The sequence below is a fragment of the Pungitius pungitius genome, chromosome 12, assembly GCF_949316345.1.
Source record: "Pungitius pungitius chromosome 12, fPunPun2.1, whole genome shotgun sequence".
NCBI classification, from domain to species: domain Eukaryota; kingdom Metazoa; phylum Chordata; class Actinopteri; order Perciformes; family Gasterosteidae; genus Pungitius; species Pungitius pungitius.
The window spans coordinates 5,673,741-5,698,756 of record NC_084911.1 but is presented as its reverse complement, the minus strand read 5'-3'; the positions used below and the strand labels follow the sequence as shown (position 1 = coordinate 5,698,756).

The following is a 25,016-nucleotide window of genomic DNA, read 5'->3' as shown; positions in this document are numbered from 1 at the left end:
GCCGTGCGGTGGGCGGGCGCGCGCTGTTGAGAAGCGTTTCTGCAGGCGCGCGCTCAATGTGGGGCAGGACCGGATGTGGCGTCGTCCTGTGCTGCTTTCAAAGCAAAACGATAACGATGGCTTCCCAGAATGTTGTGTACAGGTATGAAGTAGTGTGAAAGGAAAATACACAAGTATCTCCAAGTAATGGGTGAAGCAGTCTGTCGCTGGCTCCGAGGAAGACGCTGTTACTTGCATGTTGGTTTGTGTGCACATGGTCTAGGCCACAAAAATGCAAACGGATAGTATTTTAAGCAGGCAAGGATCAGTCATAATGTCAAGGGAAGATTCAGCTATTTGAACATCAATAAACACATTGAAACCACTGCCTTAAATCAACACCAGCATTTTATTTTTTTTTCTCCAAAAGCATGTAAAAAAAAAGAAGAAGAAAGAAAATGCACAAAATGATTGTTTACATAGGCGTAAAAAGGAGGGGGGGGGCTTTACATTTTATAATGTTACACTTCCATACCACAACTAAGCAACAGAGAGAAGGGAGAATAGAGGAGAGCGACTGCAAACACAGTCCAAGCGTCCTTTGCTGTAAGGCCACCTCAATCCACTGGTCAAGTCTGTACAGAATACATGTTCAAAGATGCGTACATTTAACATGTGTCTGACAACAGCATTGAAAAGTAAGTCCACATCAAGAGAAGCACAAAAATGAAATGACTCGCAGGTTTAACATTTACAACATTACATCGCAATCATTCACCTGAGCCTCTTGGCACCAGCATCAAGTGTACCGCGTCTGCTCAGTTACACTCGGAAGTTTCAATTCACAGATTCTGTAGTTGTACCGCAGCAAACGATCCGGGGGATGATTTGAACGTTTCAAAAAAGGAAAATATACAATGCCTCTCAGATTATTTTCTGTGGATAAAAGGTGGTTAGATATGAAACATGTAAGTAATCCTATATTAAAAATTGGGGCTCTAAACTAAGCTGTTTTGAGAAGACATTATCAGGGGATTTCTTTGTTAAGATCTGTGCACTCAAAAGGAAAAAGAAAAAAGTAACCTATATATTTCTAAGGCTTCTCCAAATCCATCCGTTCAAGTGTAGCTTTCTCTTCTGCTCAGCATGCTTCAATTCACAGTAAACCTTCAGTCACAAAAAGTACTTTGTGTCATTCAAGTGTCAGTCAAGTCTCAGTGGTATTCAGACATTTTCTAAAACAAGATATTTGAATGGCTTTAGACTCATTCTTTAAATTGAACGAAATGTAGATGTGGAAATTAGGTTAATTTCTTAGATGTTGGAGAAAAAAAAAGTGTCTTGACTGCAGTAGCTGCACTGTGGACTGAGGACTACTATAAAAAACACTTTGAATAAAGGCTATGTGGAGTTCAGGGGCTTTTCTTCTTCTCACACTAAACACTACTTTCACACCCCAGCAGGGGATGCTCTGCACCGGGTTTTGCATGCAGCATGCAGGAGCACATCGGGGACACTAGTGACAAACCCTCTGTCAACCACCTAATGCAAATTCATTATCAAGAAATAGGTCCAGTTGCTAAGATGTATTTAGCTAATAAGACAGGAGATAACAACAGGAAGGCATGAACTTATAAAAGAAACCTGTCCACGCAAAATGGAAGGGACTGGGAGAGGAGGGTGGTTAACCAACAATGGATTTTCAAGACACTGTGATTAAAATGGGTCCAGCTACACGGACACTCTCAAATACAGCAGGGAAAAAAATCACCACAAGACGCCAACAACTGCCGAAGCGTGGAATGACGAAGGAGGAAAATCGTGTGGTTACGTGCAAGGCTCGAGCTGCGTCCATCATCGACCTCATTTGTTACACAGAAATGCAACTGTGGTAATCGATGAAGCCATCAGCTCCTCCAAACAAGGCCTCGGTTTCCCTGTGTTCATCCCGTCCGGTGATCATGTGTGGTCATATGTGCAACACTAGAGTACAGTACGGTGGGGAATGTTCACTAATCACAGAATACAGCTCTACGTACGGATAGTATACAAAACACAATCTGAGAATTTCTTTAAAATTTCAACCATCAATGAAAAAGCTCAGAGGCTCATCTTATGCCCGAGACATCAAACCCAAACTCAAGTGCTTCTAAAAACCTTTAAAACGTGATTTTAAATGCAGTAATGAAACAAATCATTCACAACACAAAAAGATCAATACAGTCATAAGATAAGGCTAATAAGACCCAGTCATCCTAACATGCAAGGATAAAACTCACAGTAAAATGAGAACAAACCGTGGGATGAAGAGGACAATAAAGGAAAAATAAAACTTGAAGACAAAAATAAAATCAGAAGAGGTGGGCTGTTGCTGATGTGTGCCGTTTTTTTTTTTTACAGTACTCCGTACCCTGTTTGTTCCTCAAGTGTATGAAACCTAACAAACCAACACAACGGTCTGACAGCAAAGTCACAATACTGAGGACTAAAACAACATATGATTACTGTTTTGTTAAAGTGAGTGAAACTATGCAATAGTATCTGGTATATCCTTGGGTGAAAATCGACCTGAGTGTATGCTCTACTGCCAAACATGGATGCTCTGTGAACCCCTCGGATATGTTTGCCTGAGCATACGGTTTAATTAATAAAAAGGGTGTAAATTAGTAAAAAATAATGAAAAGCAGTGACTTATTATTATTATTATTATTATTATACTCTCCATAGCGGAGAATGCTTTTGGTCACAATCAACTACAAATTCCAAACACAGGAACCCAAAATATATCCACAAAATACATTTTTTTTGTGGTATGGACCATGACTGGCCAGCCATCCCCATGCTGTTTGAGAACGTTTCTGTTCTGATGGCGTTTAAATAGCGAGCGAGCGCGTGGGAAATTAAAACAGTGCCTCAGAATGTGAGGCATGCGTTCATCGTGATGTATTGGAGGTGTTAGGAGGAGGAAAAGAAAGAGGCATGGCCGGGATGGGACACAGACATGACTAGGCTGTCTTCATTATATATTTTCAGTCTCCTTGGAGGACCAGAGCTCTTTGTGCTGCTTGCGACCGAAGCCCTCGTCGTAGTTGCCTTTGCTTTTGAACAGCTGCTGAAAGTGGGGTTTGCAGTAAAATTCACCCTGAAGAGCTGCAAAGGTGCCAAGGCTGCGTGGGAGGAAGAGAGAGCAGGAAGGAACCCGTTATATGCAAACCAAAAGCAGAAAGTCAAGTTAACGCGCAGGGAAACAAGGCATATGGTCACCTCAGTTTGGCGTTGCAGTGCTTGCAGCAGAAGCACGATGAGTGGAAGACCAAGTTGTTGGCGACCAATCTCTCCATCGGGTAGACCGTTTTCTCACATGAGGAACACACCTCCTTTTGGGTCTTGAAGCTGAAGGACTGAGCACATGAATGTACAGGTTCATTGCTGGGCACAAAAGACACACAGGAACGCAGGAAAGACGTCTTATGTGTTTTTGCTTGAGGTCAAAAGGCCGACGGATGTGAAGTGTGGGGGGGGACGACTCACGAGCACAGAGAAGAACAACGGAGCACCATGAGCGAGGGGGTGAGGCGTGCGTTTACCTTAGATCGCTGGACGGGTTTCTCTTCGCTGGTGTTCCTGGTGTCCTGGAAGACAAATGTATCGAGTGTAAAGTGTGTAAAGACTCCTTTTATTCTGAGAACGGGGACAGCGTGAATGAAAAGGCGGAATCACAGTAGAGTCCGATCAGGTTACAAGCCACTGACCCCCCAGGGTGGAAGGCAGCGTTTTCCCCTGGCCTCTTATTACCTTTACCACCGTGTTGTACTGTCAAGCTCATCTCTGTTTGGCACCCGGCACCCCCTCCCCTCCCCTCCTCCCTCTTTCTATTTGCTCCATCTGTCTCTTTGCACCCCTGGGAGAGGATCAGGTGCCTTCTGTCTGGTCATGTGAGCCGAGCCGACGTCCAGAGAAGAAACCTTTAGCAACGACATTTCACATCAAGTCTCTTGCAAATTGTCAGAGACGACGCAACTGCCAGCCTTCCTCCTTGTGACTCTGAGATCCATAAATGCCACCAGGCATTGCTTTACGCACCGCAAACCGCAGGTTTACTCGTTTATCATGTGGCCACCGTTTAACACCTTTCACCACATTGACCTGCACATTGCATGTTCTCAGGAGCCACCCAGGACACATGGATCGCCACTGTTAAACGAGGGGGGAAAAGGAGGGGGGGGGGGGAGTCCAGTGCAGACTTTGCTAAAGCCTTGTTATGTAAGGCCGTTTGGCTGGAGGAAGTGGTGGAGGTGTGTGAGGAGGGGGGGGGGGGGTCTGGAGAGGTCAGCATGGTGCATCTGCATCCAACTTCCTCCTGAAAATGAACTTTTAAACAAAACGTAAATGTAATCAGACCATCTGTAATAAGAATATATGGTATTGCTAAAAGGTCTATTTTGGCTAGTTTAGCTAATTAAATACCTTGAAAATCTAAGTTCTAATTCATAATGACCGAAAAAAACAAATGCATTTTGTCTCAAGTTTTATGGATGGATTTTATTTTTAACCCTTTTAATTTCACGCACAACTAAAACAAAAGAGAAGAAAAACTTGTGGGAATGGCGTTAATGGCTTTAAGCAATGATAGTAGATGTGTCGAGGCTGAGCTAGCAGGCGGCTCTCACTTCGCTGCTTATCTAACAGACCGCACGCAAGGTCACTTCCTGTAGCCGCAGCAGGGCTGAAACACGTCACGCTTTAGATCTTCTCGACGTTGTCTAACACTGTTCAGTGAATGTTTAAAATGTTTGTGAAACATTTGTAGGGGGAAGTTTGTGCTGCACGAGTTAGTCCCATATAGGCTTTTGTACATTAGAATTCACAGACTGAATGCAGCCAAATAAGGAAGTTTGATCCGACTGACAGCCAAGTAACGGTATTTAAAAAGAAAATTGGCGATAAAAAAAACGCAGAAGAGAGTTGTGACCATGTAAGGGGGGGGGGGGGTGGCATGCATTCCAAACGCAGGCTTCCTGGACCAATTGAGACTCGCTTGTGCCATCTTTTCTTCTTTTACCTTATATGTGCATGAGTCTCAATCGCCACCAATCAGCTCGAGTGTGGCAGGAAGTCGATGTGACACTCCTGGCTTCCTCCGTCTTGCAGCGTCCCAAAGGGGGAAGGCGGCAGCTAAAGTCCTCGTCCGACTTCATCCCACTGAAAGACTGTGGCTAACGGCCACTTGTCCTCTACGGAGGCCCGAGCTGAAAAAAACTACGAGAGATTTATGATCTCTGTTCAGAGGCGTTGGACTCTACAAACTGGGCCTGGAGTCCTCCTGGCTGACAAAGGGATAACCAAATACGTGGCGGGGTTGGAAATGAAGGGCCTCGGCAGAACAAGGTGCTCAATGTAAACGTAAATAGAGAGGGCTTTGTTGTGCAGTTTGGTGGACCTGCTAGGCCAAACACTGTTTTAGCTGTGAAGCAATTTGACATGCCAGTTGCGAGAAGCCAGAGCCAGCTGGAGGGTTGTGTCTTTATGAAACAAAGAACACTTTCACACAAGTGGTGAAACCTTTTCTCGCCACCAAAGTTGAACCCTTGGTGTACAGTACAAATCCCTTCGCTTGAGTTTCCCCACTTCCTGCCACCCTACTGCTGCCCCTACGGCCTTCTCCCGAGCCGGCCTTTTATTGAAGACGACAGTTTATATGGCCCAGTGTAAATCGGTGACTTGATTAAAGCACAGAGACGTTAGTTTCTTTCGCCGGCTCCAGTTTTTGTGCCGAGTTCAAACTACACATTTTACATACAGACGTGTTATCGGTATCAATCTTCTCATTTGACTCTGGAGGAGCGGCAGCTGAGCACCAGAGGACGGGTTCGTGTTTAACCTTTGATGTAAAACATTCAAAGCATGACTGTTCGCGGATCCCACTGGCCCCTGAGACCACGGACCACCCACATGACGGGGGGGGGGGGTCAATGGTTTGTTTTATTCTAACATCCGGAAGAGATGCCAAAGAGAGAGGATCTGACGGCATAGTTTAGAAAGTAAGCTCAAAATAATGCATGCAAGTCCTTTTATGTCATGAGAGTCAAACAGGCATCAAAAACTCCAAACCAGACACGTCTTGACTAAATCTCACTGTCAGCAACAGCTGAGTGCCGACGTAAATCGCAGCTACAACAACAACAACATATAACTGTTCCGAGGGTAAAAGGTCAACAAGTCCATAAAGAGTTCATATGGGAATAAGTTACTCCACTCTCTGTTCCATCTCTGCAGATGGACTCGAGACAATAAGACAAATCTTCCCAGCTTCACACCCGACCATCTCTGAATCCGACGCTGTGACGCACGATTCACTGCAACGGGCCCGTAAAAGGTCAGGCAGGCGCTATGTTAACAAATGTTTTATGTCATCGATCCAAAACGCGGCTCCCACTCTCTCTCATCCCTTATTTTTAGCACCGTAATCATCGTTTGGGGCATCAGAGAAGGGGGAAAAAAAGAAACAGAACAAATGTGAGGAAACTTCTACTTTAAAACACAGGTGTAATATCTATGGCAGAATTCATATATATAGGTAAATATTATATATATATATATATATATATATATATATATATATAGCACTGTCTGGATCTGCAGACCAGGGCACTGTTCCAACAACTAAAAACAGCTTTGGCAAGTTAGATTTATAGGCTCTCCTTGACTCCTTGTCAGCAGCTTCCCATCAGTTACTCTGAACATGAAGGGAAGGAGCCAGTTGTGTGGAAAAGATGACTGGGGAGAAGATTGGTAGTGGATAAAAAGCTTTTCTGCGATGGAGAGTACTAGCTGAGGGTTTTGACGCTCTACTGGCTGGAGAACCGATGGAAGTAGCATCAGACATCCTTTCAAAGTGCAGACGGCGGTCTGCAGAGTAATCGCTTTGTCTGATTGGCCACTAGTTCACTTCCTTTTTTGAGCTTCCTGTTTGCAACGATAAAGTGACGGGACATTTTTGTCCGCTGAAAGGCGCGGGACATTGAACGTCTGCATGTTTCCCAAGACAGCTGACAGCAGACAGACACTTTTTCACTTCCTGTCTGCGAAACTGAAAGGTCAAGATTAAGTCTTTTAAATGATATGCCTTAAGATGTGTTTGTGTTGCTATAGTACGCAAAGTGCTTAAAACTTATGGAAGGTGGGAGGAACTATCGCTTCTATCAATATGCAATGACTTTCCTAATTATTTGTTCACCAAACACCTAATATGTCTGTCAAGTAAATGTCAGATGACGTCTTCAAATGACCAGTCAACAGTTCAGATACATTCAGAAAACAGAGTAGAAGCAGCCAAATCCCCACATTAGATGAAGTTGATTCACCACTGTCGTACTTGAAGAATTACTTTTATTCATTTATTATCAGAACAATAGCTGATTGCCTTTCTGTTGACCAACGTATTGTTTGATCAACTAATCATTGGAGTCCAGATTACTAAGACCATGAAAAAAGGCAGAAAAAGAGTTTTGTTGTTGCAAAAAGAGTTTTGTTGTTGCAAATATATAATTTTTTCTTTCTTTTTCACTTGTTTCTCGTCTTCAGAAATTCTGAGAACATTCAGTTCTGCTTTTCTTAATAAGAAAGAACTCATCACTCGGTCTACCCAATACAAAGCTATAAAGCCATTATTATAATTACACTAATAATAAAGTCAGTCTATTACCAAAGAGAAAAGAAATGTATTGAATCTAATTTTTTATCCCAAAATAACACATGTTGTTGAACCTGCAGTGTTGCATAAAAACAAATGGTTGGTGCTGGTATGCTGCAAGCAGCTGGTCTATATATACGTCTTAAAGAATCAAACCGGTGAAAGAATGTGTTGAGGACGTGGAGCCTGTGTTGACTTGACGCCGCGATGCTGCGGCCTTCTGCACGTCGCTGAAGACACAAACAGCCCAGAGTGCTTCTTCTGATCAGATGTTGTCTTGCACTCCGCGAGAGGGGGGAGCATTTCGCAACCAAATTTCCCTGCAGGACTAGAATCCATGAAAACATCAAAAAGAAAATTATAATGTACATGCAAATATTTGCTGAGGTATCCCAGAAAATTTACATGACACAATGAAGTGATCGGAGAGGTTGTTGAACTGAGCATTAAAAGCGAGGGAAGGAACGTTTTAGACCTTCTTCCCACCGAATGAGTCCCCTTAAGCGGTTCAATTAGTAAAGATCAAACCCGGATCGTTTAAGTTGCAGCGAGTCGGTTCCCCCTGAGAGCTCTGCAGACTTCCAAATGAGCCCCCGCTGACGGATGGTACCGCGAGAAACGCTACACGTCGAGTCTTTGGAAGCGATCTGGCCCGAGGTCCTGTGGTAGTCTGACACCTGCGGACAGACTACCACCCCCCCTGACGGTCGAACCTTTCGCCAGTCTACCCCCCCCACCCTCCCTCCGCCAGAGTTGGAAACCTAGGGGAAACACAGAACTATATTCATCACTTCCATATTTATCCCTTTACCTACAGTGACTTGGGAAAGGAACAGAACGGGACAGGCTAGTTCAAAACTGTTCATCTGACCGTTTTAGGCCCCAGCTCTAACGCCTCGCCCTGCCGGCGACCCATTTAACAACGTTGTGCTCACTTGACAGCAGGAAAAACGGCATCTGGCCCCTTGTGACATGCCCACCAAATCAGGTTTGCGTGTGCCCTAATTGCTATTGTTTGACAAAAGAGCATTTGGGCAAACAAAAAACATTTGTAGTCCCGACTGCAGCTTTGTACAACGTGCTTTGTCTAAATCTGCGTGATTTGTTGAGTTTTTTTGTGGGTTTTATTCCAGACAGACAAATCAAATTGCAACAGCAGCCGTTTAAATCCGCCAGAATACTGACGCAAATCAGGCAGCGGAGCAGCGTGTCAATCTTTGCCGTCAAGTCAGACTAGAATTACAGTCGGGCAGCCCACTGACAGTGGCAGGAAATGAGGATGACCACACACAGTACTTACTTAAGCCTTGTCGCCATATGCTAGGGCCATAATGACAGACCGGTTGTCAATGTGGTGCCCTGGAATGGATATAAAGTGGTTTTTTACCAGACCACAGAGCAGTTTGTAAACTACTCAACTACACAAACACGAGCAACCCGATTAGTATCAAAGAGTGAAGCACCGTTTTTTTTTTTAATTGTTATGTTATTTACACAATCCAGGTTCAATCCACTAACTGGATCCATCTAATCTATTTGCTATTAATCAGATGATCCACATCTGCTGGTGAGTTCATACGCAGCCATGGACATTTTGTCCAGTGTTGGAATTATTTTTTGGAGTATATCGTCGCCTTACCCTGGGATTGAATGTGAATACATTTAGAGAAAACCTGCACATGCAAGCTGGAGGATCCTTGGCATGTGAAGACCACGTTCAGGTCTCCGATCGGTCCGAACAAAGAGGAGTGGCTGAGAGAGACATCAGAAAATTCAGTACTGCTATGATCATGTAACTACAGGGTAACAGGAATAACCCTGTGTTCTCTGTTAATATGAAATATAATCATAAAAAAGGATTCTCAAAACCAGGGTACTAATTTCTTAGCAACATTGATTTAGGGGGAAACATGTAATCATCAAAGAGGTGCTGTACACTTCCCAACCCCTACTTAATCCATAGCAAATGGATTAAAACAAACACCTATGCGCTTTATCTTGTTGGTGCTCTGTTGTGTTAAATCCCTTTTTTTTCGGGCTGATTCACTGTCTGCACTTGCTGTACCACGGACCTCCGTGCCACACTGGGGAGGCTGAACCCACGAAGGCCTGTTCCAACTTGTGTTCACAACAACAACAACAACATCCTAATCAGCTTTGGATTGGAACTTGGACTGCTGATCGAACAAAAACAAAAACCTAAAATCACGGAACATAATAGGAAAACCCAGATCAATGGACCATTCGGCCAATAAGCAATCAAATGAATGAACGCTTATTCATATTATTAACCACATACGATGGGGTACGTTGTGTCATACGTGTGATTAAGTGAGTTTAAATCGCCTTTTTAATGTTAATTAGCCAGCACGCTAGCTAACTAATAGACGTTAAAAACAAGCGGAGCCCTGATCGCTTTCGGAGGAACACGACGGCGGGCGGCTTTATTCCTTTTTCTCTTGCTGCTTTTAATAATATCACCATCACGGGATCACAAATCAGATCACGGCGGATGGGAACAACGGTTAAACGGTTAGCTCAGCCCGTTAGCGGGGGGACGGACATCATCAGCTCACCTCATCCCATCTCACACAAAAAGGAGCGGAGAGGAGAGCAGCGGAGGGAGGGGAGGCTGCAGACACTAACAGCCGATTAGAAGACAAAAAAAACACACACACACACACTCACCATCTGTGCTTCTGGTCTGCGACACGCTGGGCCGATAAAGTCTGTAAACTCAGAGGCTGGAGGTGGATGTTTGCGCTCTCATTCAGCTTTGTGCGAGGCTTTTGTTGTAGACGCTGGCCCCGACGCCGGTGAGTTTGTGCCGTTACACTCCGCTTCACGTCTCGCTTTTCAACGGAACGTTTTTTTTTTTTTGTTTCCTCCGGCAGGATGTCGCGTGCTATTGGTTCTCATCTGCTCACGACGCGTTCAGGGCCCGTCGGACTAATGACTACTAATCGCGGGACAAGGACGTCACTATCGAGTGTTCTTTTTGTACATTTTTTCCAGCTTCCGTGCATTTACAATACAACAAGTCGCCTTACCACAATTTAGAAATAGTAGTATGACTTAGCAGTGTAAGTTATTCAAAAGTGTTGGCACAAAAATACACTTAAAAGCACACAATTCACACGTAGCTTACATATAAAACCAAATGTCCTTTTGTATAATGTAATTTACCAATGCAATACAACTTTTTTTTATCACTGCTTCGCTGTAGTTAGTGTGCATTACAATAAGGTAATTAAGTGTGAATACAAATTATATTTTGTATAAGCTACCAAGATACACACATCTAAATTGAAGAATGACAGCGATTTCAGTTAAGGAAATGAAATTCTGCCCCCCAGTGGTCATAGTCACAAAATAGAAGGCCACAAAAATATCGAAATGATTTAACTGCATAAATTAACCCATTTAAGCCGTGCAGAGTAAAATCGATATTTTGACTGCCATTGATAGAAGACACATAAGTAGATGCCAAAGGAATCTTTTTAATCAAAACCTAATTTTCCACGTGTGAACAAACACTTCATATTCCTCGCATACAAACAAATGCATTCCTTGGAAAACATTTCAAAAGCATAGACACACTAAATTCCAAAGAAAGACACTTCACAAGCACTTGAATACAGACACAAAAATAGCTACAATGTTTTAACATTTGTGTGTCTGACTGAATCATCACAGAGCAACGGTTTAAGAGTTAGCTTTGTACATTGACAAAATGCAAAAACACAAACACTTTGCAAAGAATTGGCCAAAAAAAACAAAAAACCCTCTTGTTTACAAACACAAAAGCATGTGAGGAGCTCAGCAAGAGGAAACAAAACAAAACCCCCGAATAATCCTAGTTTTGAATTGTTTACAGACAGCAGGATTCATTACAGCTCTGTAGTCCGATTCTACTGGCCCACACCAGTCTTAACGATACATGTACAGTGACTGTCTCTGAGCTGCTTGAGTTCATCTGTCTGACACACTCTTTTGAGCTTGGAACATCATTGTGAGGTCCTAATCAACCTCACGGTACACTTTTATTTAAAGTCCTCCCCCCCCTATGGTCCGGTGCCCTCCTCTGAAATGCTCTGCTATCTGCCTACACAGCCAACGAGCTCACCGTGGAGCCATCAGTATTCCATTGATGTATATATAGATAAATTTGTATTAGTTGTCCCACCTACTCTTTCTACGCTTTGGTGGTTCAGGGACAGCAAAGCTATCATCTCCTCTGTCCCTGCCGTCCCCGCTCCCTCTGTCTCCAGCGTCCCTCTCGCTCCTCCGTTCCTCCCTGTCCCTCCCCTCACCGCTCCCTCTGTCTCCCGCGTCCCTCTCGCTCCTACGATCTTCCCTGTCCCTCCCCTCACCGCTCCCTCTGTCTCCCCCGTCCCTCTCGCCCCTGCGATCCTCCCTGTCCCTCTTGTTTCCGTCCCCATTGCGGCCATCGCTGTGCCGGCTGCTGCTGCTGCTGTGGCGGTCCCGGTCCCCGTGGCGGTCGCGGTCTCCGTGGCGATCCCGGTCTCCGTAGCGCTCCTCCCCACCTTGGCGCTCGCCCCTGTCGCGGTAGCTGTCGTGGCGTCCCCGGTCGTCGCCGTGTCTCTCCCGAGGGATGTCTCTCTGTGGGGGAGGTGCGGGTGGAGGGAAGCTGTGCTGCGGAGGACTGGCTTGACTGGTGGGCACAGAGCTCAGGTTGCCGGCGCTGGTAAAGCCAGACATGGACATGGACAAGGTGGCGCCCTGAGACCGCTCTGACCCGTTGGCGGACTCGGTGGGCACAGAGCTGAGGCTGCCGGCGCTCGTCCAGCACGACGAGCTGTTGGACTTGGTGGTGAGCTTCGGGGGGCCGCTTGACGCGGCCACAAAGTGGCTCTTATACTGAGCCTACAGAGGAGAGGAGACAAGGAGAGGAGATTAGCTGTCTGAAAGGCGAAGCAAGTAATAATTCCTTCAAGAAATTATGCATTTTACCACCTCACAGAATGAGCAACTTGAATTTGTTGCTGATGTGAATAGAGTAGACTTAAAAAATATTTGCTTTTGAGAAGTCACTCTTTAAAAATGTTAAAGAATAATTTAGAAATTTAAGATCAAGAAAGAGAAGAAAAAGACATTTGTACATAATTGAAATAGTAAGATATAATAAAGATAATAATTGCGAGCAAACTAGAGAAGAGAGAGAGTTATACCTGAAAGGCTTGCTTCATAGCAGACATGCGGTCTCCCATCGCCCCGGAGGTCTGTTTGCTGAAGCCTTCAAAGCTACTGGCGGACAAATAATTGCTGCTGCGTTCCTGCAGAAGAACAACCAGAAGTTAATCCATAATGTAAAAGAAACAGCGTTACCACCGTGCTGTCAGGTCAATGTTTACAGGTGGGGTTGGGTATTGTGGTTCAAATGTACATATTATACTATATTATTATGGGATGAAAAAAAAAATGTATGGTGAGGCCACACTGAACTCACAGAACCTTCCGCCCCGAGGCCAGGCCTCTCTCTGTAACCAAGACCTCCTCCGCCAATATTCATCTTCTTTCCTTTACCTCCCTTGAATCTGGATTTCCTGAACCATGGGTTCTGAGAAAAAATGTGAATAGCATAAAGTTAAAAAATAAAATAAAAAATTATCCCAAAAGAAAAAAAAGCCTTTTTAAAACAACTTTATAAAATCTACTTATCTATCTCACCTGCATCGCTATATCCATCAGTTCTTTGGAAACGGCCTGATTTGCTCCCTCTAAGTTTCTCACAAGGTCGCCGGCAAATGTTGTGTCTTTGTTGGTGAGGAGAGTGTAAGCAACGCCCTTTTCTCCAGCACGACCAGTACGACCAATCCTGTGTGTGTGCGTGTCGATGTCTCGCGCCACGTCGTAGTTTACCACTGTGCGGATGGATGGGATGTCCAAACCACGAGCTTGGGAAGAAAGCCAAAAAACAAAGCAGGAAAGCGTCAAAACGCATTTATCTGTTAGCATTTTTTACTTGTCTAACAAAAGACTGGACTGAAACAAAAAGAAGGGAGTAGAAAACCTCTCCCATCTCCATTACCGCCTCTTGAACTCACCAGCTACATCAGTGGCCACCAAAACGGGCAAATTCTTTTTCTTGAAGTCACTGATGACCTTGTTCCTCTCACTCTGGTCCATGTCTCCGTGCAGGAGGCCCAGGCTGTATCCCTCCTGGGTCAGGTTAGTAGCCAGCTCCTCACAGTTTGCCTTCTTCGTGACAAAGATGAGGACCGAGCCGGTGGAGGTGAACTCCACCAGCCGCCGGGTCAGCCAGTCCCATTTCTGAGTCGCGTTGTGAAGCATCTCCACCATCTGGGTGACGTCCTCATTGGCCTGGTCAGGGAAGTAAGGGAATTAAAACAAGGGATCCTCATGTGAAGCCTGTCTGTAAATACCATGCGCCTAAAAACATTTGCTGCCACAGTGGTTCACGTTTACTAAGCCAGAACTATTTGAGCCTTTAAAACACTGATTGACATTGTTTTAAAGGTTCAATGAAACTTTCTATCAGGACTACCGTAATGGTATATTATTTGTGAAGTTGAGGCACACTGGAAACAGGATTACAATAGCAGATCCAGCTGCTTAGCCACATCTTTATCAGATACTGCATGATGCTGAATACCTCTCCGACGTCTCCCTGCACCACACGGATAGGATCGATCAAGATGTCTCTGGCAAGCCTCTCTATCTTCTTTCGAAAAGTAGCGCTGAACAGAAGGGCTGTGAAGGGAAAGATTATTTTTAAAATGCTCTGACGCCCTTGTGTCCGTGACAAAGTAGCTTTGTGTTAATACTTACTCTGCCTGTCTGGGCGGACATGGCTAGCGATGGATCTAACCTGATATTCTGAAAGGCAAAAACAATCAGCTGTAATGGCCTAAAAGAAGTTGAAAACATTGTTGGTGCAACACTGATAATGCCAACTCACCAAAACCCATATCGAACATGCGATCTGCCTCATCAAACACCAGGTACGACACCCTCTGCAGGGACGTGGCCTTCTTCTTCACGTGGTCAATCAGACGACCCTGTGCAAACACAAAAACACTAAATCTCCCATCTGTTGCAGCAGAGGAGCGTGCATGTTCATCTCAAGAGGCACGGCGAGGGATTTTCTCTTACCGGAGTGCAAACCACAATCTCTGCTCCCTCCTGCAGAGCTTTGGCCTGCTCCCACATGCTGCCTCCTCCGTAAACGGCCACCGAACGCAGAGAGTAGGCTTTCCCAAAACGTTTACATTCTGCATGGATCTGGTAACGGGACACACATTAGTGAACCAACCACTTAGCGACGCATTTCTCTGTTCTGATACTGAAGCAAAGGGCTGCCTCGGTTCCTTCACGTTTCTCACCTGCTGACAAAGCTCTCTGGTGGGACACACAACGACAGCGATTGGCCCCTCCCCCTCCTTGAGCTCACTCTGGTCCATGATGTGAACTAGCATGGGCCAGATAAAGGCTGCCGTTTTGCCACTGCCAGTTTTTGCAATGCCAATCATGTCACGTCCAGACAGAGCTATGGGCAGACCCTAAAAGCAAGACCCTTCATGAAATCTTCCAGGAAACATTAAACACCAAACAATAATGCGACCATAAGATAAACTTGCACTATACCTGGCACTGAATCGGTGTGGGCTGAGTGTACTCGGACTTGCGGATTTGGTGCATTAACTGCTCATCGAAGTTGAAGTGAGCAAAGCTAGTACACGGCTTTGGAGGGACTGCACCGGATACCTGAGAAAGACCAGAAGAAGAAAAAACATCTGTCATGTGGGATGAGTACAACCGAAGATTTTTCCATAGTCACCAGTAATAGTAATGACTACTATTACATGTGATCATTTTAGCCACGTAACATTTATATACTTATTTGCATGAATCCCTGACTTACCCGTAAGTTCAATTTGTGCCTTAACTCCAACACTTGAGTTCCTGTCAGGCTGCTGAGCTCTTCATGCTCATTGTAGAAGTTTTTCTCAAAGGGTGGGTAATCAATCTGTTGACAAAAACAATTGCAACTGAATCACTCATTTGACAAATGTTAAAGTCAGAAAATAGGTTACCATAGTTAAGACAACACTCTACTGTAAGCTTGCAATGAGATGTGTCCACTCTACCTCGGAGTGGTCGATGGGGGGAAGCGGCAAAATGATTTTCTTGGCGGCGGGAGCGATTGGGTTCCCGTCGCTGTCATAGTCAATGTTCTCATCCTCCTCCTCTAGGCTCAGCCCGGCAGTGGGATTCTCTGCCATGTAGCGGAAATAGGCTTCCTGCAGAGAGCACAACACTTCATGTAAAAAACGGAGCCTGGGTGCTGCGTAACACAGTGTCCCAGTACCCGTAACTCACAAAAACCAGAGGAGACATTCAGCTCAACAATATTAATTGCAAACAACAATGAAATATGCTTTTTCACACTTTCTAGACGGCAAGAATAATAACAAGAGAATACAACTCCATCAGAATAATCCTGAATGCAACCTGCATGGTCAGACAGAGGGAAGGGCGGGGGGGGGGGCCTTATACATTAGAGAGGGTTGATTTTAAGGGGCCGTTTGGTTTGGAGAACTCTCTGATCAACGATGTAGTAGATGAAGAACTTTGGAGGGCTCACTCACTTGTTCATCTTCTTCTTCAATGTCATCACGAATACCCCTGAAATGACAAGCGGAGAAAAAAAAAAACTTCCCTGCGGCTTGTTCATACACCCAAGACAGCCCACAACCCCATTATGACTAAGGTCAGTGCTTACCTGGTCAAATCTATTAAGCCACCAAAAGATGTGTGGACGTGCCATGCTTTGTGCCAGTAATCAAATACACTTAAAGATGTAATTAATGCATAAAGATAACAGCTATTTGGTATTTAAGACAGTGAATAGTTTAGGGGTTACATAAAAATTAACAGCATTATTATATCAAATTAGGGGGCTTAAATTTTTGCTCGCAAAATAATAATTTATGCGAGGGATCTTTTTTAATTCTCTGCTAATTTTAAAGCAAGCACCTGCTTAAAGACCTCAGAAGTGACTAAAAATCAAACCGATGAAAAGATCTAAATCTTACTTTGCCGTCTTTTTCTCTTTTTCTTTTTCCTCTAGTTTCCTCATGTCTTTAGCTGCTTGGCTCTGGTGGAGATTGGGAGCAGAAACATTGTTAGCAAAAACAACAGATATAGCACTTCTAAGCGTTTTTTCCTCGGACTCAGAGTCTCTTCTCACCTCAACCTCTGCCATGAAGGCGTCCAGTGGGTCATCTTCACTGTCTGACCCACCAGCAGCCTGCATCTGCTGCCGTGTAGGCGAGTTCTCAGCTGGAATGTACGGCAAATCCACATTGCTGCTGGACTCCTCTTCATCATCCTCAAAATACCTTGTTTGAAATAACAACGAAGCAGGTTTTTTGTAACCAAAAAAGAAAAATCATAAAGTGAGTGGAATGAACAGATGTTTTTTGTGTGGAAGAGGTACATTACTCACGCATTCTCCTCATCAAAATTGGCTCTTTTTGTCCCTATTTTGTAAAACGATGGCAGCTGCTGGCCCTTCCCATATCCACTTGATCCGGGGGCTCCAACCGATGTGTTCGAGACCTTTGGAGCACTAGGTTCTTCTTTTTTCCCCGCAAGCGAAAATCCTCCAAATCCAAAGCCCCGCTTCACACCTGGACCACCTTTGTTCCAGTTCATGGCTGTGGTGTAAAATAAAACACCTGTCAAACAAAAACAGACTTATCTCCACACTGTGTTACAGCGCGGGAAACACTTAAACCAAAAGGGCCGCTATTACAAGGTGTATTTGGAGGAAAAATGACAGTTTTACTTGAAATTAGACCAATTATGACTCATGAAGCAAATTACTAAATGTAGCCCTGACTGCAGTGACCTGATTTGCAGTGTTTGTTATCTTTTAGTAACGCTAAATTACGTTTTATATCAGAGGCATATTATTATTGGCTATAGCGTACCAGCACTGTAGTGGTATGTTCCTAAATGGGCTCTCTTTAACTAAATCTAAGTAGTTGTGCAGATTAAACAATTAGACAAATATTATAATACATTGGCCAGAATAAAGCAACCGTACCGTATTCAGGTATCATAAGGTTCTGCAAAAGAATAATTTCCTAATTAACCTAAAGCTAATTAAATATTTCCTAAATACGACGAAACAAACCATTACACCATGAACATTCAGCTGCGGGCTCAGGGCAGTTCGTTTTTAAACCGCAACTTTATAACAACATAACACTGAGCAACCCGTTAGCCTTAGCTCTAGGCCGCAAAAATGAGGCCGAGATAGGGGTGTGCGAGGCTAGCTACGAGAGCCCGAGAATGGGTTGAAGTTAGACGGCATTCCACTAACACGATAAGCGTACGATTTCTTCTGCGCTGGTTGAATGTATCAATCAGTTTGAAACAGGGGCAAAGAGGGCGTTTTTACCTGTTTCTTGTTTCAGTAAAACCTCGAATGTTTTCAGAAGACCAGAGGCGCCTACGTCATCTGTGCGCGCATAGAGTCTGGTGTCATTAGTGCGCGACTGCGACGCTCAAAGCGTAGCGGAGAGCCACCAAAACATCCCGCTGGAAAGGATTGCCGATTGAATAAATTATCCTGAAATATAGCATTCATCGGGCAGGCATTGCTGTTCTGAACACGAAATAGGTAAGTCAGTAAGACATTTGAATAAAAGCATTTATTTTTGCTTAATTATGTCAAGGTAGATGCTGTAGCTAACGTTAACGTTAATCTTCTATTGCTAGCCATGCTGCGCCCTCGCTTTAGCGCGAGACATTCGGAATAGCCGTGCCCAGTTTGTGAATTATCTACTACAAATTAGTTATTCATTTTTGTTTTGTCTCTTCAAATGTACATTAGTTTGCTCGCAATCGTTGAGCATCGTCAGCAGCAGTTCGCATCACAGCCACCATTATAACACATTGGATGTTGATTGTTGTCAACCTGAAATTCAGCATGAATAAATATTATTATCACTCAAAACCCAAACTGTCTAAGGATGGATACTGCTCTGATGTACAAGGTTTAGAATTCATCCGTTTGGTTATGTTCCAAATTCTAAAGTAATTTCATGATCATAAAACTTCATTAAAAATATATATTTTTAAGCAATTTGTATTTTATACTATTATAGGATATCAAAGTAATAATGGTAATCCCTCTCAAATAGAGGTTAGTTCTCATCTGATTCAGTGACACCAATAACTGATGAAGTAATAAATGAAGTACAAAAAGAAAAAGCCAAATAAAAGAAGGTATACATTTACAGCATTTGCTTTGTCAGCCCAAACAGTGACATCTTCTGCTTCAGTTTATTCACAGGTTTTCCCTGGCTGTGTTTTCAACTTTTTATATGTAACCCACTCAAGAGGATCCATGTCTTTTCTTGTAAGTGTTTACCATGTAGCTCATATTCGGCACATTCCTTTCAAGGCCGGTTTAATCCTAGATTTAGGATTAAATACACTCTACTTCGTATTGTAATCCACTGTCAATTCCTATGAGGCAAATCATATTATAAAACGACTGCTTTCACTGCAAACAATTTACATTCATCTTTATCTTTTATAAAAGTTTGTATAGGGACCAGTACTGCTATTCACACAGAACTACTGTCAGACAAAACTTGCTATAATGTTTTACGACTTTTTATTTTATACAAGGGAAAGAAACCGGAATTTTTTTAAGTCAGCATGAATTATCTTCAACAGCTTTGAATATGTTTCCTCATTCTGCTTGCATTTTTTTCTTTCCTCTCTCCATGACTGTTATTAACCGTCTCTGTCTGTCAGCGTTGGGTATCTGAGAAACTCAGTGTGGAGAGCCTGCGGGATTTGGACTTATTTGGAGGTGAGGTCTAAAGCACACTGAGATACACAAACAAAATAGTTCAACTTTTCCAAACTGCTGCTTTTACGTTAGGACCTTAATGAGCACAAACTGAAGGGAACAATATACTATTGTTGATATTTTGATCTAAGTGAATCTATTGGCCCAGAGGTCACCGTCAATTTACAACCATGAAAGTCTTTCATCTGGTCCATTTGTGACCTGTCTTGAGCTTTGCTTCCTCATTATTTAGTTTTTCTACAATGATTTATCCGAGTGTGGCACAAACAAAATCACTCTGAAGAGGTTGCCCATTTGTTATATGTTTGTTTTCTGCCATACACCAATTTGAGTTCATCGTCTTGTGGTAACTTTTTTGTGGCAATAAAGTCTGAATTTGATAAAATATATAGATACAACAAAGGATCGAGCTCAGTGTTGTGCAGAGCTTTGAGATAGCGGTCAGGTTTGGCCTAGTTTTTCTTTTGCACCTATGCTTTCATGAAATTGTTATGAATGTGAGCAGATAGCTGTGAAAACCTTTAACATGAGTGTTACATGGAAATTGGGTTTAAATGCATTGATGTATCTCCTACATGATGTAATTGCAGCATAGTATACGTTCAAGTTGACAGGAATCCAAATGAACAACTGTTTTCCTGATTTAGAAAGTTTAGTGTCTTACATCCTCAGTGTTTCAGTAAGTAGGAGAAGTTCTCATTGTCTTTTTGACATTCTCACTTAGTCTATGAACTGACCCGTCTACTGTCCAGTCATATAGTAAATCGGTCCTCCACACTACTGCAGGATTTGATTGTTGGTATCTTAGTAATATAATTCATTATTCTGAAGGTCTAGACAACACAAATGTGTCATATGAAAAACATGCATACATTATTTAGTTATTTCATATCATGTTTGTTGCTGTTCATTTGTGGTTTGTTTATTCCTTCATGTGCCATGTTTCACCTTAGTGTCATTTGAGGCACATTATCAAAGCTTTTGCATATTATGGATTGCATCGGGTTGCTTTATTCCATTGCTTCATTTTCTGGCATTGCTCAATGTTACGTGTTTGTTTAAGTGTATCATTTCTGTTTTGGCTGTGCAGTATTCCCATGGCCGTACATAATATCTAGAAGGATCCTCCAGGGCATAGCTAGATTGTTTTTTAGTTGTTTTTCTTCCCAGTGTAGTTTCAGGTTTAACGTATTCCCACAAGTGCCACTTGCATTGATTCTCATCTGTCACTTTGTGCGGGGTCAAGCGAGAGGGACGAAGCTGCGCTGCCCGGTTCAGGAGCGGCTGTAGACACGGATCCTTCTCTTGTTCTGTGCTTGTACATGTCTTTATGCCATTCATGTGGTTTCTCTACCTCAGAGCAAGCTCAGGGATTCTCTCACGGGAAAGTAAGTGTGGTACTCCTATCATCATCTCCCACAACTCGCCCTTTGTGTGTGTGTGTGTGTGTGTGTGTGTGTGTGTGTGTGTGCGCGCGCGCGCAGATTTATATGTAAAAGAATCCAACACCCCCCCCCCCCCCATCACCACCACCACCCCAAGGCTTTGCACATTTACTCATGCATGAGTGTCTAGCTGATGACACACGCTGTACACGCCACGGTCACCTCACTCACCAGTGCTTCTGTTGGAGATGGAAAATGTCTCATCCAAGTAGTCCGTTCTGAGTCATCAGTGTTAACGCGCTTTGCTCCAGGTAACTACACTGTTTGGCCCATTTCGGTGTCTCTGTGTCCCCTCACTAAGAGTCCAATTCGGTGCAGAGTGAGCTTTCGTTTCTGACCCAGCGCGCCTGTGCTGACTGTGTTCATGGTGAGCTGACGGGGTCCCTCCCTGATGTCGGGCCGGAGGTGGATCGAGTTCTATGGACAGAGCTTCAGCGAGGCATGGCCACCCCTCTCTGAATCTGTGCACGCAGGCAGTTTGCACAGTGGCTAGATGAACATTTACAGATTTTCACTGAGCTGATGCCTGGCTTTGCTCGTCGTGCCAGTTTTAATGTGCAGTAAAGACACCAAAAAGCACCGTTGGACTTCCCATCCAGAGAGAACCGTCCACATATGGAACAGCTTTTGGTTTTTACCTGTAAGGATATTTGCAGAGATGTGTGTGTCAAAATCCTTATCTTGAAACTACCTCCGGCCCGTGAGGTACAAATGTGCAGAAAGAAGTGCACAATGCTAATTTGAATGTGTGTCTTTATTTCGGTCACTATGGAATTGATCCAAATACTCATTCAACTTCTGCAATTCATTTACATCATGGTCATAAAGTTGTGGAATTAACTTTTCTGTTGGAAGGCAGCACTTTGTATCTGCTACACTGTCTTATGACAATGTTTTCATAGAAGCAGTAGTTCATCTGCTATTCTGCTGTTTTCACAAATTGAAACGAATCGTAAATGTCTTTTGCCGTTAAAACATGCACTGATTGGAATATTTTTATTATTAAATGAACAATAGTCGCTTGTACTGAATTTTTTTTGTTGCAATTGTGTGTTACAGATTGTGTGTCTGTATTCCTTATGCCTTTGGTGGGTCACGCTAACGCACCTCATTATCTCCTTTTAAGTGATCATTTAAGTGTTCTCACGTGCGAGCAGTCGCGCACCGTAGCAAAGTGAGGTCAAGCGCCCCGGCCCATCTTCAGTCGCTCTCTTTCCTCTCCTCTGGCTGCAGGCCCATGAGGACAGCCGGGAGAGTCTGACCTCCCTCCCACGCCGGGACACCATGGGCAGCTTCCAGCCCGACAGCAGCTGCTACGAGCTCCTCTCCGTCATCGGTACGTGATGGCCGGCACACACCTGTCAACAACATCACAGTTGAAAGAACGTGCATCTCTCCAACCTAAATACTCCAAAGACTGGAGGATGCTAAAATGAAGTGTGCGTGTTTTAGGCCACGGCCTGGACAACTTGATGACGGTGAACCTGGCTCGATACCGACCCACCGGGGAGCACGTGGCCATCCGACGGATTAACTTGGAGTCCTGCACTAACGACATGGTCATTTACCTGCAGGTCTGCGCTGCCATGACTCGGCTCCATCCCTCCTACTTGTAATATAATCCCTCGTCTTTGTGTGTTCTGTGTTCTCATTAACTTCCCTGCCCTTTTACTGCTGACGTCTTATGCCTAACAGATTTAGATGAACATTTTCCTTTTTGTCTTTCTTCCAGAGCGAACTACATGTGTCTAAGTTGTTTCATCACTCCAGTATTGTACCCTTCAAGAGCGTCTTTATAGCCGAGAATGAGCTCTGGGTCATCTCCCCCTTCATGGCTTATGGTATGAAATATAGTTCAGCTGTCGTTTGTGTTTAACCAAACGTAGTCAACAGCAGTTGAGACGCAGCCTGTAATCGTCGCTTTCTCACCGTGGTTGTCTGTTTGATGCTCTTTTCAGGGTCAGCCCGAGATCTGATCTGCACACATTTCGCTGATGGCATGACTGAGCTGACCATCGCATACATTTTACTGGGCATGCTCAAAGCGCTTGAATACATCCACCGCATGGGATATGTGCACCGGTAAGCTACACCCCCACATTAGGAAGAGGCCATTATGTCACATTTGAGATCAAGACGGTACCTCGGTCTTGCATAATGTAGTTCATTATAATAAATTACCACTATTGGTAGACCAACTTGCCACTCTGCTTGTCAACGCTGGTTTGGAATCTGTTGGGACACGTTTAGGAGTGTGAAGGCGAGCCACGTGTTGATCTCAGCCGACGGACAGATCTACATGTCAGGTCTGCGGAGCATCTTCAGTCTGATCCGCCACGGCCAGAGGGCCAGAGTTGTCCACGACTTCCCCCAGTACAGCGTCAAAGTGCTGCCCTGGCTCAGCCCTGAGGTGCTGCAGCAGGTAGCGTACTGCATTCCTCCGCCGTGAAGCGCTACATAATACTGAATGTGTCACCAAAGTTAAGGATTAACGGCCTTCCTACGATATATTTAGCAGCAGAGCTTTTTTTTCCCCCTCTTTCTTAGAACCTGGAGGGCTACGACTCTCGGTCGGACATCTACAGCGTTGGTATCACGGCCTGTGAACTGGCCAATGGACACGTGCCCTTCAAAGACATGCCAGCTACACAGGTCAGAAGATACCCTGCAGCCCCCCCACTCCCTGTTCGTCTGCATCAATTGAACTGTAGCAAGAAAGCTCAGAGATTAAGCGTTCTTAGTTTTCAAAACTGGGAAAAAGAGAGCTACTGAATTGATAGGTAAAGATGGTTTTTTTTCCAGATGCTGCTGGAGAAACTAAACGGGACGGTGCCGTGTCTGCTGGACACCACCACCATCCCACCAGAGGAGCTGTCGATGAAGCCGTCTCGCTCCGGGGCGGACTCAGGCATCTGCGAGGCCCCGGCAGCCGGAGGTGTTCGCCACTCCAACGGGGAGCCCTCGTCCTCGGGGTCGACGGGCAGACACCCGTACAACCGCACGTTCTCCCCGCACTTCCACGCCTTCGTTGAGCTCTGTCTGCAGCGAGACGCGGAAAAGAGGTTCCTTCATGTTCACGCGGTGCTTTGGAGGTGAAGGAAATGTCGCGTTCGAGACACTGACTCTTTCCCTGTTTTGCTTTCCAGGCCGTCCGCCACCACTCTCATAGGCCATCCATTCTTCAAACAGGTGTGTAAAACATCTGTCCACTTGACTCGGTGTTCAGGACATTTTTGGACATTTGCTGTGTGGCAGCATTGAAAAGTAATATTTAACTATTTTTTTTTTTCTTTTTTTCTCATCCCCCTTGCAGATTAAACGGCGGCCCTCCGAGGCGCTGCCCGAGCTGCTGCGGCCCGTGTCCCCGATCACCAGCTTCCAGAGCTCCCAGCCGCAGGACACTCCCTCCGGACTGGCCAGTCTGGAGTCGGACCTCAGCCACCTGGAGGTGGACGATTGGGACTTCTGACAGCGGGGGGGTGGTGGAGAGACACTCACGGGGTTTTAATGGACAGACCACTGAGCACTCCGGACGAGCTGTGTTTTTGTAATGGTCCCCTTGTAAATAATTTCAATCTTAAGCTAAACAGGAGTTGCTGTTCTCTAAAGGTTAAAAACCAGCAGCCACCTTGCCTCTTTTTGGAGTCAGTCACACACACACACACACCTCTTTATTCCTCTTGCTGCTGCTGAGGTTTCAGAGGACGATCTGGGGGTGTGGATGGAGCAGTGACCTCAAGATTATTGTTAAATGAATCGGCGGAAAGCTGCTGCTGCTGCTAAACATTTGGCGGGGATGCTCTCTGCTCAGTGAGAGCGCCGGCCATCGCAGCGCGCCACATGGAAAGGTCTGCGTGTCGAGGGTCAGCTAAATTAACAGCATGTTACACACATTTTTTAACCCTCTCCTTGTGTTAACATGTTCACCTCTTTGGAAAGAGGTTACGCATGGCCCCTGTTTTAAGTTTAACCTTTGGAGCCTAGCTGTACGTATCTTCTCTAACTTACTCGGAGTGTGATG

The 25,016-nt window shown here is 44.5% G+C and overlaps 3 protein-coding genes across 5 annotated transcripts; 1 reads left to right on the top strand and 2 right to left on the bottom strand.

Moving 5' to 3' along the window:
• Positions 1 to 369: 369 nt before the first annotated feature.
• limd2 (LIM domain containing 2) lies at positions 370 to 10,566 on the bottom strand. The gene is made up of 4 exons (XM_037476361.2): positions 10,361 to 10,566; positions 3,567 to 3,611; positions 3,244 to 3,380; positions 370 to 3,146 (listed from the first exon to the last, which is right to left on the bottom strand). The coding sequence occupies exons 1-4, from the start codon at positions 10,361 to 10,363 to the stop codon at positions 2,999 to 3,001; spliced, it is 333 nt and encodes a 110-aa protein (XP_037332258.2). The 5' UTR covers positions 10,364 to 10,566; the 3' UTR covers positions 370 to 2,998.
• Positions 10,567 to 11,152: 586 nt separating this feature from the next.
• Positions 11,153 to 18,252, bottom strand: ddx42 (DEAD (Asp-Glu-Ala-Asp) box helicase 42). Of its 2 annotated transcripts, none has more exons than XM_037476914.2 (18): positions 18,126 to 18,252; positions 17,166 to 17,397; positions 16,908 to 17,058; positions 16,753 to 16,814; positions 16,306 to 16,342; positions 15,805 to 15,957; positions 15,579 to 15,683; positions 15,302 to 15,421; positions 15,040 to 15,216; positions 14,810 to 14,938; positions 14,616 to 14,715; positions 14,486 to 14,533; positions 14,310 to 14,407; positions 13,741 to 14,017; positions 13,364 to 13,590; positions 13,143 to 13,253; positions 12,865 to 12,969; positions 11,153 to 12,559 (listed from the first exon to the last, which is right to left on the bottom strand). In XM_037476914.2, exons 2-18 carry the CDS (start codon positions 17,372 to 17,374, stop codon positions 11,846 to 11,848), a joined length of 2,823 nt encoding a protein of 940 aa, XP_037332811.2. In that variant the 5' UTR covers positions 17,375 to 17,397; positions 18,126 to 18,252; the 3' UTR covers positions 11,153 to 11,845. The 2 variants fall into 2 exon arrangements, with proteins under 2 accessions (XP_037332811.2, XP_037332812.2); XM_037476915.2 differs by having other exon boundaries at positions 17,166 to 17,376; positions 18,126 to 18,221.
• strada (STE20 related adaptor alpha) lies at positions 18,226 to 24,956 on the top strand. Of its 2 annotated transcripts, XM_037476918.2 has the most exons (13): positions 18,226 to 18,347; positions 19,012 to 19,088; positions 19,493 to 19,550; positions 20,910 to 20,938; positions 22,229 to 22,331; positions 22,448 to 22,569; positions 22,728 to 22,836; positions 22,954 to 23,077; positions 23,246 to 23,417; positions 23,543 to 23,647; positions 23,798 to 24,057; positions 24,142 to 24,184; positions 24,309 to 24,956. In XM_037476918.2, the coding sequence occupies exons 2-13, from the start codon at positions 19,077 to 19,079 to the stop codon at positions 24,462 to 24,464; spliced, it is 1,293 nt and encodes a 430-aa protein (XP_037332815.1). In that variant the 5' UTR covers positions 18,226 to 18,347; positions 19,012 to 19,076; the 3' UTR covers positions 24,465 to 24,956. The 2 variants fall into 2 exon arrangements, with proteins under 2 accessions (XP_037332815.1, XP_037332817.1); XM_037476920.2 differs by lacking the exons at positions 18,226 to 18,347; positions 20,910 to 20,938 and having other exon boundaries at positions 19,010 to 19,088.
• The last annotated feature ends 60 nt before the right edge of the window (positions 24,957 to 25,016 follow it).

Bases quoted from the DNA above. Each gene is read 5' to 3' on its own strand.
- limd2 (XM_037476361.2), bottom strand. The intron at 3,381-3,566 runs GTAAACGCACGC...TCATGTGCTCAG, and splicing joins AACCCGTCCAGCGATCTAAG to TCCTTCAGCTTCAAGACCCA. The intron at 3,147-3,243 runs GTGACCATATGC...CCTCCCACGCAG, and splicing joins CACTGCAACGCCAAACTGAG to CCTTGGCACCTTTGCAGCTC.
- ddx42 (XM_037476914.2), bottom strand. From the start codon at position 17,374: ATGAACTGGAACAAAGGTGGTCCAGGTGTGAAGCGGGGCTTTGGATTT. The intron at 16,815-16,907 runs GTGAGAAGAGAC...AATCTCCACCAG, and splicing joins CCTTCATGGCAGAGGTTGAG to AGCCAAGCAGCTAAAGACAT. The intron at 15,422-15,578 runs GTAAGTCAGGGA...GGTCTTTCTCAG, and splicing joins GGCACAAATTGAACTTACGG to GTATCCGGTGCAGTCCCTCC.
- strada (XM_037476918.2), top strand. The intron at 23,078-23,245 runs GTAAGCTACACC...GGACACGTTTAG, and splicing joins CGCATGGGATATGTGCACCG to GAGTGTGAAGGCGAGCCACG. The intron at 23,418-23,542 runs GTAGCGTACTGC...CCTCTTTCTTAG, and splicing joins GCCCTGAGGTGCTGCAGCAG to AACCTGGAGGGCTACGACTC.